Raw genomic sequence first — 13,089 nt, 5'->3', positions numbered from 1 at the left:
TACACAACAATAAAACAGACGTTTAATCGCTACAGAGTTACAAAAACACTTGAAACCCACAAGGTATATTGAAAACAAATTTTAAAAAATGAAGGAGCCTTTCCTAATGATGCAGATGTCTTGGTGATGATGCAAGCCTGCTGTACGTCAATACCTCGACAAGGGGCCTGCAATGAAAACCACCATCATCAACACCAGTGTTCGTTATCAGCAGTGCTTTGTTCTCCTGCGGATGAGGTACAGATGCGGCTCTGCGCATCTCACCAGAGCATCGCACAAAGCAGCATGTTCTCTCCTACTCAGCTCATCATGTGCTCTTGCTCAGCGTGTATCTCAAGTACAGCATGCATGACCTATCAGCTGATAACAGAAAACATGAAGGCTGTAAAGGTGGTCTCCGCGAGGAATCCAGGATTATAAAGTTAATGTTATATATCCACTGGGAGATGCCTAAAAAGAAAACAAACAAAAAATATTTTGCAAAATTTGTTTGAGTTTTTTCACACACAAAAAAAGAAAGAAACATCCAATTCGAAACCAACGGCCAGCTTCCAGTTGAAACGACCCATCTCTGCTTTGAATCTTGAACGGAGATGTTTCTAGCGACTGTTCGGCAGCAGATTCCGAGTCGGAAGAACGGTTTTTTGTGACAAATCTGCAAAATCTGGTTAAATCTGTGACCAGCCAGCTCACACCAAGGCAACTCATACCACATTCACCTTTTCTTCTTGTCATTTTTTTTTTTTTTGGGGGGGGTGGGGGGTGGAATTACGACGGGAAAATGTCCCACATTTTCGACGTCATGGGGAAAGATTAGCAATAGATACTTTGCAAGTGATACCTTACTCCCGCAAAAATACTTCTGCTCTGTTTGTGCAGCAACGCATTGTGGGATAGTTGTAACGGGATAGTTCGCTGTCCAAGCATTGATGCTTTGATTTCAGTCGCACACAGTAATGTGTTTCAAACGTGATCAGATCCGTGCGTTTGTTGCTGGTGGCTCGAGCGGTATATAATTTGTCGTAGGCATCCGAAAAGCAATGAGATCCACGCAAGTGGGCCTTCCCACATAGAACGACGTACGCACGAGACCAGTCAGAGCAGTGTGACGCCAAGAAGGCGTTCCCATTTCCCTGACATCGAGGTGGGGCCTCCTATCGCCAGCCCTGAGGTGACATCATGAAACGCCGCGCGCCACACATGTGCTCCTTCCCCCGCTCCCGCAGGAAAATACATCAATTTAGAATGGAAGAGATTGACGGGGAATTGTTGATTGTCTTTTGTTGTTATAGGGGTTGTGAGTGACAGGTCATGTCAGGTTATCCCAGATAAACGTAAAAAAGCAGAGCCTTGCATCGCTGTGAGCTTGCATTGAAAGTTTAACTGTGAAGAGGGTAATATAGAAGCTGAGAAAACGGTCACCGCGAATAACGAAACTAAAGTGGCGCTGACATAAGAGACCTCACCCACCGCCAGGTGAGGCAGTACAGTCAAACTCCTCTATAACGAAAACTCAGGAGACCACAAAGAAATGTGTTGTAAAGGTTAATTTTGTTAAAGAGGATGCGCATCATATCGCTGCAGTACAAAATCTAGTTTTACGTAGTACTTGTGTGGTGCGCTGTAGAAGCAATACACTGTTGACCAACTGGTTCCTATCTGAGGCGCAAAATTTCTAAGCGTGCAGCTTCTTGCTGGCGTTTGAGTAAGAAAAGTAGTGTGCTCTAAAAGGTCACTCACATTTCGTGCATGATGCGATACCTACTCGACAGACAGACTTCCGCTGCCATGCAGTGAAGAATTTTTTTTCATAAGTGTTTGTCATAAATTCTTCACTATGTATGTGGCAGTAGAAGTCTGTTCGTCAAGCAGGTATCGCGTCACATATGAAAATGTGACTGAACAGCACATGTCCTACATCTGTAGCGTGGCAGTTACGCGGGAAGTCACGTGCTTATGGCTGCCAATGGGAACAGCTGCAACTCTGAGGTCTTTGACGTCTGCACTTTGCTCGGGAGTGCGTTCGACAGCTGGTATCTCGCAAGGTCTCGCACTTAGAAGAATGCTTCTTTTTTTCCTCCGTATTCTGGCGTGCAATGCAATGCAATGGAGCCATGATGTAATGAACCACATCTATCAAAGTGTCTCAACCGCCCCTTCAAGGCCCTGACTTTTCCGCAATTTCGTGAAAATGTGCGGAGTTTAGGATGTATCGTGGAATTCGGGATTTTGTAAGGAATTTCACGGAACTACGAATTCTGATTGAGGTACAAAGCTTTGGCATCGGAGTGAGATGCACAGCATTGGACAAAAGTTTACGGAATATGCTGGCGCATTCCTTCCTCAGAGTGACCCTCTAGCAGCGAATGGGACTGTACGGATTTAGACATGTGCCTACTGTGGTGTCGCCACTATGGCGCATGTGTAGAGGCACGAGTGCCATCGTGATCAATAAAGTGTTCTGGAACTGGCTGTGGTCCGAGCAAGACACGACATTTTGGCGCAGTCGACAGTAACCCAGTCACCTGTTTGCAAGTCCGTATGGTACCATTCACTTGGAAGGAATGTGCTGGTGTGTGTTCTGTAAGCTTTTATCCAGCACTGTACTCGGCTCATAATTAGGGTTCTTCGTCTTCGGGTTAAACCCAATTTTCACAATAGTTCGTTCCCTTAAACAAGTTCTAAAGAATTCGGGTAAAACCTGATATCTACCCAAAATCCTTGCGGTCCTTCAACTTGTCATTCTAGGTAAACCGTCGGAAAAGTGAATCATAATATCAGCAAAGAGAGCTATTTGTGACAACCTATCTGTCCTCCTTTTATAATCCCCTCCTGCAGGAGTGAAAGACGAGCTTTTGTGGAGCTCAGGCAAGTGTTTGAATACCGCGGTCATTCACTGCCCCAGTTCCGAGCAGAAATATAAAGATTCTTGTTTCTCGTCCCAGAATCACAGCAGTGGCTTGTTTCATATGCCTTTCGTTTCACCTGAAAATTCCTCGATGACATATCAAACAGAGATCACAGCGCCAGATTTCTCCATCCTGAATTTGAAAAATCATAAAACCCGAAAACGAAGGACATTACTCATGATGCCCTTTCCTGCACCGCCTAACTGAGAGGAAAATAAGTGTTTACCACACGTCTCATGTTGGTGGCACTGGTTAAGCTCACATCCATCCTGTCTTCTGTTTGGCTCTCACCGGCAATATCTCATCTGGCGCCGTTCCTTACGGTGAAACGTGTTATGGCTAAACGTTCCACTTGGGGGAACAAGGGCGCAAAGATTAGTATGGTACAGAAGAATTCTACGAAAGCGCCAGATTGTGTTTCTGCCGTTACAGCGTTAGCTATGTTGTGCTAGTGTTAAGACAGCACCATGTAATGCTTAGCTATAACTGTATTGCGGATTTGTAAACACTTTACTTTTATGTCGTGCAAGTTTTATAGATTTTGTATTTGTATATTTCTATCAGCCTAGAATGGCAAGCACTTGCTGCAAAAAATTTGAGAACTTCTGATTCCCTGCCACAGAATTTGAGACTTGCATCAGCAGAAAAACCAGGGCGTTTTCTATTGCAGACACCCAGCAGGATTTTTCCAGTTTCATAATGTGCCCCATTCCTTTATGTTGTATAGAAAGTACCTCACTGTACAAGAGCACTATCTTTAGTGGTCGCAACCTATAAGTTTTATGGCATATGCAACAATGCCTAAAATATACAAACCTTAACTGTTTCCTTTCTCTTTCTCCAGCTTGTACTTGAAGTACTCACTGATAGGGGATATTGCAGAGGTGATCACCTGCACATGAAAATCAGAGGAAAGCCTGATTAAATGAGCGGGCGAGGATCCCTGGAAAGAGCCATCGCAAAACAGCTGCAGAAAGTAGGGGAGCTTTGCAGCCCTGAAATCTCACTAGTGCGTCATGACACACTCCTCTGCCCTCATTAACTGACTACATACTTCCAACCTCCTTTCGTCGGACTGACAATTTTTGCACTGAAAAATTCGTCATGCGCTATCCTCTGGGAGCTCCACAGGGAATGATTGTCGGCTATTTTTTGCGATACGATAGCTCCTCAATATTCCTGTCAATTATCATTAGTTTGAGTAAATTCGGCACGCTCTTCACACTGGTGAGGTAAAAAAGTGACCTTTACTTGGCAAACTTCCAAGTTCGGTTCGCAAAAATTTACATAATTAATCTTAGGTGACATGATGTGCACAGTAGGAGGTGGCAAAAACCTAGTAAGAACAAGTGCCGTCGAGCGTATGATTCTATGTGGCATAGTTTTTTTTATTAAAATTCACTGACACGTTTTCTGGGACATCCTGTATATTGGAAACACGGTGCACGCACACTACTGTAAACATATTTTTATTCACAATGTATTAATTTTTGTGAAGCGCACATTCACTCACTTGCGAAGTTATTTGCAAGTATTAAATTTCGCGATTCCAAGGATTCCATTAATACATCGCAAAAAAAAAAATACATTTACAGTATTTGGTGGTTAACTCTGCATATACAGCTATTGCTGTAAAACGACTTCGTGACACATAACTAGAGCCTTAAGTCTAAGGGTCTAACCCGATTCTTCCCCGAATTTACACCCCAAATTGAAGGTTGCCTGTTTAGGGTGAAGCCCGATTTTTACCTGGCAAATTGCCCTCACTGAGATGTCTGTAGGAATGCACACTAACTTGTTTGGCAGCAAATGCAGTTACATCTGAAACATCAGTTACTGAACTGAAAATTTTTCCACCCAAATTCACATGAATTTAGATCACATGTTTATTTACCCAATTTTTGCCCTCCAAATTTAGAAAGAAGTATTTCCCGAAAACTTCAGGCTCTACGTATAACAGGACAATTAACCATGAAACTTTCCGTGAATTGAACATCCTCTCCATTCAACGTCTGTTTACCCAAAGACTAGGACTGTAAGGATGTAGAAAGGCGTACTCAGGTTCATACCCCTTGGACACCACTCCTACCTAAGCACTGAAGCTTTTGTAAGGTGACTCCAGTAATGCCTCAATTTGCCTTCACTAATTATGGGACACAATCAATCCCCAGTCTAATTTCAAATTTTGCAATTCATGGAGCCATTTGTATAGACATGCACAAATCCCTATACTTATAAAAGATCTCGTCGAAGGATTTAATTCAATCTACAGTGTACACTCGTTATTATGACATCCTCACTTTGTGAGGAGCCCAGAGCCCAGGAGCCCAGAAGAAGAACAGTCTCTGTTCGAAATATCGGCGGCTTCTGTCCTGAGGCAACTCCCTTCCTTCACTTTGTGACTGTTTTTTTAGGGAACCTTTTCTTCCCCATAGAATATTTCTCCCTCGTTATTACGACAACTCCTAAATCTGACTATGACAGAACTTCTGAGGACGGAACAAAATGGTAAGAAGAGTTGTAGAAGAGAGGTTTAGGAGGAGTCCACTGTATTTCAGTTTTGGTTTGTCGTGCCTCACTCCTATGGCAATTTTATTTTGATAGCGAACTAAGCTTCAGTGCCTCAGCTTGACCTCCATATTCCACTGCCCTTTCGATGCTCGCGGCACTTGGCAAGCAATGTCCCTTCCGCGCAAGCTGTGAGAAGAGATTGTCTTTGGGAGAGGGTGCTGCTAACCTGATCCTGATATGCGAGGCGAAAGCCGCTAGCGACAAAACTACATTTGCGAGAGAAAAATTCGTACCTTCCAATTGATTATGCCCCATACCTATCTCAAATATAATGAAATCTCGATTCAAACGGCGCAGGAAAATAAAGAACAAGAGAAATTTACAGTGACGTAAGTTTATTATGATATACAGTCAACCCTCGATTTATGAACCTTCGATTTATGGATTCCCTCGTTTTATGAACACGCGCACGGGGAACCAAACTTTTTCCATTCATTTTCCCCTCGTTTTATGAACCTCGATATTCGAATAATGAACGGAATTTCTGTGAACCAACTAGGAGTTGCCCAGCGTTTTTGCCCTCAATTCATGAACGGATCGTTCCGAGGTCAACAGAAACCTTCAAAGGAATAATTCCGTGGTCTTATGAATGACGCCTGAACAGACAAAACGTTTTCCAGGTATTGCACCCTCGGTTCTTAACCCCTCGAAATCCGAACAACAAACGTGTTTTCCGGGTTCGCACAAGGTGCGACCAAGTGTTCCTGACCTCAGTTGATGGATAAGGTGGTCGCTGTCATCCGGAGATTAATAAACGGAGGTTAAAAATCCCGGAGGAAATCCGAGACCAGTCCAGTGCGAATGTGGTGACATCTCTTCTTTCCAAGATTGACACAGCGGAAGGCATGGTCCAAAGCAAAATTACACAATATATGGCATTATAAACACAATCCCAACCCATTTCCTCCCAAATCCCATTTGCTTGATCGTACTCAGTTAACTGAATTTTTTATTTATGAATCCCTCGATTTATGAACTATTTTTCGGAGAACCAAGGGTGTTCATAAATCGAGGGTTGACTGTATGTGTCTGTGGTGGCGCTGCAGTTCTATCCGTTTCCACACAATGTGCAATAGATTTTGGTCACACGCGATAACCTTCGTTTCAAACTTTCCACCTACAAGCTCGAAATTTAATTGTAATAAAGTTAACTTACCACCCACACTACGCTGTTGCCTCTCTATGCTTTATCATTCACACTATGTTACATAAGGCTAAATCTAACAGATTAGGGCACTCGCCGGGCAACTGTGACTGGCGACAAATATCTACGGGGAGTAGATGCAAGGTTTTGTAGCCGTGACGTAGCTTTTTTTGTCGGTAGAGCCCAAGTGCCGCCGCCGAATTTGTCGGTTGTAACGTATTATAGGATCGGGCCTTTGAAGATACGTTGCTGCACTCAACAGTGTCTGAGGAAGAACTCTGAGGCCGTTCGTTGCTTCGATAAGATCAAAGGCATTATTATGCGGTCGCTATGGAAACAGCAAACAATCACAGACTTTCTTTCTAAATAAATGCGTATGGAGTGACCTTACTGTGTCTAGGCTTCATCATATCAGTTGCCGGTACGGCTGGCATCATATTCCATAATTCGTAAGCTGGGTTTAAAATTTTTTTGTGTGATACTGCTACAACGAAAATCGGATATTACGAACATTTTCGTAGTTCCAGCGACAATTCGCTATGACAAGGTTTGACTGTACAGCTGGCCATCTTTTCTCTTTCGTTATGCCTGAAGGCACGACACTAGGAGAGGAGTTGTCTGTGTGAGAGTGAGGATAGAGCGATATTGTTCTCACTATCGTTCTTTGTGTTAGAAAGGAACATGTCTGCACCTCTCGAAGCTGAGACACTTCATTCACTAGCTCTCTCTGCAGACCCAGTATCTGCTGCGCGATGGGTGCCGGAACTCTCCTGCGCCTTTTGCGGGCTGGCGCTGGCCTCTGGTTCGTGCCGGCGTTTTCTTTTCGAACACGCTGGTCACCCGACATTCTGTCTGCAGTGACGGTGCTTGCTGCAGGTGCAGGTGTAGGTACAGGTGCAGGTGCGTCCTGGTTCTGCAAAAACTACATTAGTTCCCGTCTCCTGACACCTGACAGCATACGCACCACTTCCATGAGATCTTCTGGAGTGGGTTCCTGTGCGGCGGGTGATAGTTCCTGCAAAGCACCATGTGCTGCTAGAATTGTGTTCACCCCGCAGTCACCAAGGTTATCATACTGTCTATCCACATGAGTGACATTCCTCAGAGTACTCAGAGTACAGAGTAGTAGTGGAAGATACACGAAACGTAATAGCTTTCTGCGGACATGTGGGTGCAACTGCTCAATATCATGTCTCTTCGTGCTGTTCTAACCACTGGGCAGCTCAGCCACAAGATGTTCCATAGCGGACGACAGCGCCGGTAGTGTCGTCTGCTATGCGCGCAGTACGCCACACTTGATATTCAGGCACTGTGCGAGTGTTCAACATAAGATGCAGCAGAACAGCCGTCCAGTGAGTGCTTTTTTTGCTTTTTAGTGCGTTAGCATTAGCAGTGTCAAACTGGAAAAAGCTGTATGTAAGTGTGTGTGTGTGTGTGTCCGTGTGTGAGATGGTGAAGCCTCACCCAAGCAGAGGTATAAGTGGACATGTAAAGGGGACATTAGAGGGTAAGTGTAAACGTAGGTAAATGATTTGGAATTGAAGTAGTCTAATTAATTAACAGCAAGAGTCAGGAGTAATTGAAGGTAATTAGAGGTAATTAAAGGCAATTAAAGCAAGGAAGTTGAGTTTAAAGGTAATGAATGTGAGATGTACATGAATGTAACCGAGAGAAAAAAAAAGTGAAATTAAGGGTTACCGAAAGTAACTGCAGGTTACCGGAGGTAATTAAATGTAATTAAAGGTAATGAACATCAATTAAAGGGGAATTAAGAGTAATTAAATGAAGTTAGCATAATTAAAGAAAATTACTATATGAAATTCAAGATTACCTCAGGCAGTTACCTTCGGCAATTAAACAGTAATTCAAAGTAATTGAGGCTAATTAAAGGTTCATTAAATGGACTTACATATAGTAATTGAAAGTGTCGAACCAGAAGTCAAGTATAAACCGTAGGCGGAAAACAGGAAGTCAGGTTAGACCGGAAGTGGAGAACCGCAAGTTCTGTTTAGACAGGAAGTAGATACCGGAAGCCAGCTATGGACTGGAAAAGGCGCTTAATGTTAACGCATTTCCCTCGCATTTACTGCTAAATCGCCACAGATTATTTTTTCTTCCACTAGAATACTCTGTGGAGAGTCACCCAAGTGTGTACCACGATCTACTAGATTATAGCGAACATGTCATAATCAGCAAACCCAATGAGGAGTCCGTCCGCATGATCCGCTAGGGGTGCTACTCGTCGGTCCGCGAGATCTACATCATGATTGGACGATCGAAATTTGAATTTTGAACGCACAGAAGCGGACGCACGATTACCATAGCATACAACAGCAACCGTTCCTATGAAAACGCGTAGAATGATGATGATAATGAACCTTAAAAGGAAGCATCTCTCGTGGGACATCCACCGCTTGCACAAAAATACTAAGGTAAGCTAAAGTACAGAGTACTGTAGAAATTGAGGAAGCAATAACCGGGCCGATGAGTAGCGCCAAATCTAGCCTCCAAATGCGGCACTGCGAAGGGGTGCCCATGACATGGTCGTTATAGTCTAGTAGGTTGTGGTGCGTACAGAGAAATTGGAATACTCACCGCAACCGTGGCCTCTTGCTGCGTCATGGTTCCCGACGCAGACACAGTAGAGCAGCCTGGGATAGCTGACAACGTGTCCCACCCTACAAGGGCCATGACACGCGCATCGAGGCTATGGGCAGCCTGATCGACTACCCGTACGCGGCCATCCTCTCCTGGTGTTGAAGTCTCGTTGCCAGCCCCACCCGAGCCTCCGTTCATGTTGGAGCGTAGGTTCTTGCGGACACGATACCTCCAGTTTTTCCACAGGAGCTGCCAGCCGATGGCATCCTTTCTAATTCCGACAACGGAATTGAGGGACGTGGCAATCCTGTCCCACTTTGCTCTTCGCTGCTGCTTCGACTCCCCGGGCATGAAACTTCTGTTGTTGCACAGCTCCGGGGACTCCTCCATGAGCGAGAGCAGCAACAACTTCTGCGCTTCGGACATCGACGCGGCTGCGAAGTGAAGGTAGTACTGCGGAATCTGGACAATTTCTGTCGTAACACGTGTACAAAATGCTGTGTCAGGTTCCAATTATGTACTATCGTGAGCTTTAGGAGAGGGAACACAGACTATCCTTGCGTCTGCTGACCAAGAGCGAGGGAGGCTGCGCCTCCTGGATCTGGGCCAATAGGAGGACGCAGAGGGCAGGCACTTCCAAAGCCTCTGCTCTTGCCTCAGAGATGGCGCAGCGTTACTGTTGTTTCGCGTGTTGCAAGGCTTCTGCCATGGGGCACCAATCTAACCAATGGATAGGCGACTCCCGCTTGGCCTTGTTCCCGTGACGACGGACAGCGAAGCAGTTGGTTAGATTGGTGCGCCATGGCAGAAGCCTGGCGGCATGCAAAACGGGCATCTGCTGGTTAACGGACGGTGAAGCAGTTGGTTAGATTGGTGCGCCACGGCAGAAGCCTGGTGGCAGGCAAAATAACGGCAGCTGCTGGTTAATGGATGGCAAAGCAGTTGGTTAGATTGGTGCACCATGGCAGAAGACTTGCGACAGGCAAAACAATGGCACCTGCTGGTTAAGGGACAGCAAAGTCGTGGGTTAGATTGGTGTGCCATAGCAGAAGCCTGACAGCCGGCAAAACAACGGCAGCTGCTGGTTAATGGATGGCAAAGCAGTTGGTTATATTGGTGTGCCATGGCAGAAGCCTTGCAAGACGCGAAACAACAGTAACGCTGCACTATCTCTTAGGTGAGAGCAGAGGCTTGGGAAGTGGGCGCGTCCTCCTATTGGCCTGCATCCAGGAGGCAGAGCCTCCCTCGCTCTCGGTCAGCAAATGGAAGAATAGTCGGAACACATAGCGTGTGGCTCCCAGCCTTGTCCCTCACTTAGGGCGATGTCTTAGGGCGGCTCATACTGAGTGGAAGTGAAAAGGGTGCTGTCGTACCCTCTGCTTCCCTCACTCCTGCTCCACTCCTCTGACTCCCATTGGGGAGAGACGCTCTTACGACCAGGTATCACGGGCCGATAGGAATTCCGTCGTCATCGAGATATGCTCGAATAACCGTGTTTACTGCCTGTAAAGGGCAGCAAGCCATCGCAGTCTGTACCCTTTCGGCTTTTCAGTGTGAGCTCTGCTCATGGTTCCCACTGAATTTTGGAACAAAAATTCAAGGGCCTTCAAGGACCTTTTAAGGCTCAGTCGCCATTTCGTCTGGGATGAAAAACACCGTTAATGACCAGGCCTCGAGCATTTCACAAAAATATTTATCAGCTACGGTTATCACATCCGATAATTAGGGCCCGGAATTTTAGGCATTTGTCTATAAATGCCTGTAAACACCTAAATGTGACATTTCCAGGAGCTGCCTGCCTTTTTATTGACTCCACCGAATTGTAGCCTTTTTTCTTTAAATGTTCATTCCATTCGTGTTCATGTTCAATGATCATTTCTCGCACTTCTGGTTGCCGCTGCCGATTCCTACTGCAGTGAGTGCTGACACCTGTGGTTTCGACTCTAATAGGGTTCTGGCTCCGGATAAGCGGAACTGCACTAACAGATCCACCAGAATAAGAAAAAAAAAAAAAAGATTCAAAATCAGGGGTCTTCAAGGACTGTGAAAAATTCCAGGGTTTCCCAGGCCTTGAAAACATCATTTGCAAATTCCAGGGCTATTCAAGGATTTCAAGGACCAGTGGGAACTGTGTCTGCTACTTTCATTCACTCACTCACTGTCATGCACCACCACAAATAAAACAGTTCAGAAACAGTTAAAAAAACACATGAGATTTCAGGGTCCATAAGATTCCATCATTTGTCACTAATCATTAAATCATTCACCTTTCTGGATACCATAGGACTTTGACCATTATTATGAAGGGGCTCATTATTTCATTCCACGCATCACATTTCAGGAGGGGATAAGATCAGTGGCTGTGCAAAGCTGTTGGTGGTTGTGTCGAGCCAGCTAGAACTAAGGCCGTATACAACCATCGTGAGATCTCCGCCTGCAAGGGTTTGTCTGCGTCGATGCATTTTTCAAAGTCAGTGGCAGACCAGTCCGGTTGCTTCAATACGATCCAGTGCAGCGTTCATGCATGTTTATAGCAATTTCTAACATAAATGATCCTGCCACATACAGGATTATCTTGAGCGAGCACGCTCTCTCTCTCTCTCTGTGCTCATCCACCCCTCGCCCACTTTCCCTTTCCCGCGTGCCTTTCCTCCTTTCCCTCTATTCCACCCCCTCTCCCTCGGCCGGTATTTTTCACTACGAAAGGTGGCAACCCTAAGTGAATGTGATATCCACTTGGAGATGCCTTCCAAGAAGAAAACACAAAAAAAGTGTCGCCAAATTCGTTCGTGTCTTTCATAAAACATCAAAAACATCGAATTCGGAACCAACTGCTGGCTTCCGGTTGAAATGGCACTTCACTGCTTTGCCTCTTCCGGTGACGTCACTGGCATTGCCGTCGATATTCCCAATCGCTCAGCTGACGGCGTCACCAGGCTAGTTGCAAACCGATACCACCGAAAGCCTGCACGCAGACGTATCTAGCTACTGTTCGGCAGCAGATTGCGAGTCGATAGACAGCATTTTGTGAGATAGCCTGCCTTCATAACTGACTCCAATGACGCCAGGCCACACACTGTTGCCTGAATTCAGCCGGGAGCGCGCAGTCGGCTGCGCAATTCGATTAAATTCATTTTCTAATGTTTCCGACTATTTAGGAACGAAATATTCCGGTTACGTGTATTTCAGGCACCCACTATTCCGATCGCACCTTCAGTTCAACTGTTTTTTATTGTCCGGGTACCTTTAATGAAAGAGATATATTTGTGTCTGCTTGACAGCACCATGCTCTAAATGTCCCCCCAGACTTTGAGCTTCTCTGGCTCCCGAACGAAGTAACACACTGTGTTCATTTTAGACGCATCTCAAAGCGTGATTCCACAGCTGTCGTTTGCTACTACATTTGAAGTTGTGGCTCCCACATAGGTCCAGCTACGTCACACTTTGTGTGCCCATTGCTCACTTTGCAGTTTTTAGCCAACCAGTCGCACTATTTTTCATCTCTCTGCACCCGCCCTTGTCTAATTCCAGTGAGACTGGTACTGTTACGTTCGCGAATAAATCCTCCATGGGGTGATGCTCTTTTTATTGTCGAGGGCTCAGTGTGCGATTCGCTGTGCAGAAGGATGTAACTAGGTCACTTATTTTGATCAGTCCAAGTTTTGTGTACATGCCACTAAAATCTTTTGTACGTGAAAGAAAAAAAAGCTGAAAAAAGAGGAAGAGCAGTAGCCTTATAGCTACATGAAAATCCTATTTTCAGAATGTTTTCGTGACAATTCACCTCTTAAAATTGTATAGCACTGGGACCTATTGTTTATAATACAATATCTTGTCACCTTTTTCTACAGGGCGAATTTAGCAAAG

The 13,089-nt window shown here is 45.2% G+C and overlaps 1 protein-coding gene across 3 annotated transcripts in view; it reads right to left on the bottom strand.

Annotated features, from left to right (window-relative positions):
- The window catches only part of LOC135378733 (uncharacterized), a 32,824-nt gene continuing 19,735 nt past the window's right edge, over nucleotides 1-13,089 (bottom strand). For all 3 annotated transcript variants that reach the window (XM_064611821.1, XM_064611819.1, XM_064611820.1), the window contains exons 5-9: nucleotides 9,220-9,656; nucleotides 7,589-7,639; nucleotides 7,316-7,537; nucleotides 3,726-3,801; nucleotides 1-167 (exon numbers count right to left, since the gene is read on the bottom strand). In XM_064611821.1, coding sequence (XP_064467891.1) covers nucleotides 3,727-3,801; nucleotides 7,316-7,537; nucleotides 7,589-7,639; nucleotides 9,220-9,656 — 785 coding nt within the window. In that variant the 3' untranslated portion in view covers nucleotides 1-167; nucleotide 3,726. The remainder of the gene's footprint in view (nucleotides 168-3,725; nucleotides 3,802-7,315; nucleotides 7,538-7,588; nucleotides 7,640-9,219; nucleotides 9,657-13,089) is intronic.

This window comes from Ornithodoros turicata, chromosome 1 (genome assembly GCF_037126465.1).
Source record: "Ornithodoros turicata isolate Travis chromosome 1, ASM3712646v1, whole genome shotgun sequence".
Lineage (NCBI taxonomy): Eukaryota > Metazoa > Arthropoda > Arachnida > Ixodida > Argasidae > Ornithodoros > Ornithodoros turicata.
Note: the sequence above shows the minus strand (reverse complement) of the source record. Positions and strands in the feature narration are given on the sequence as shown.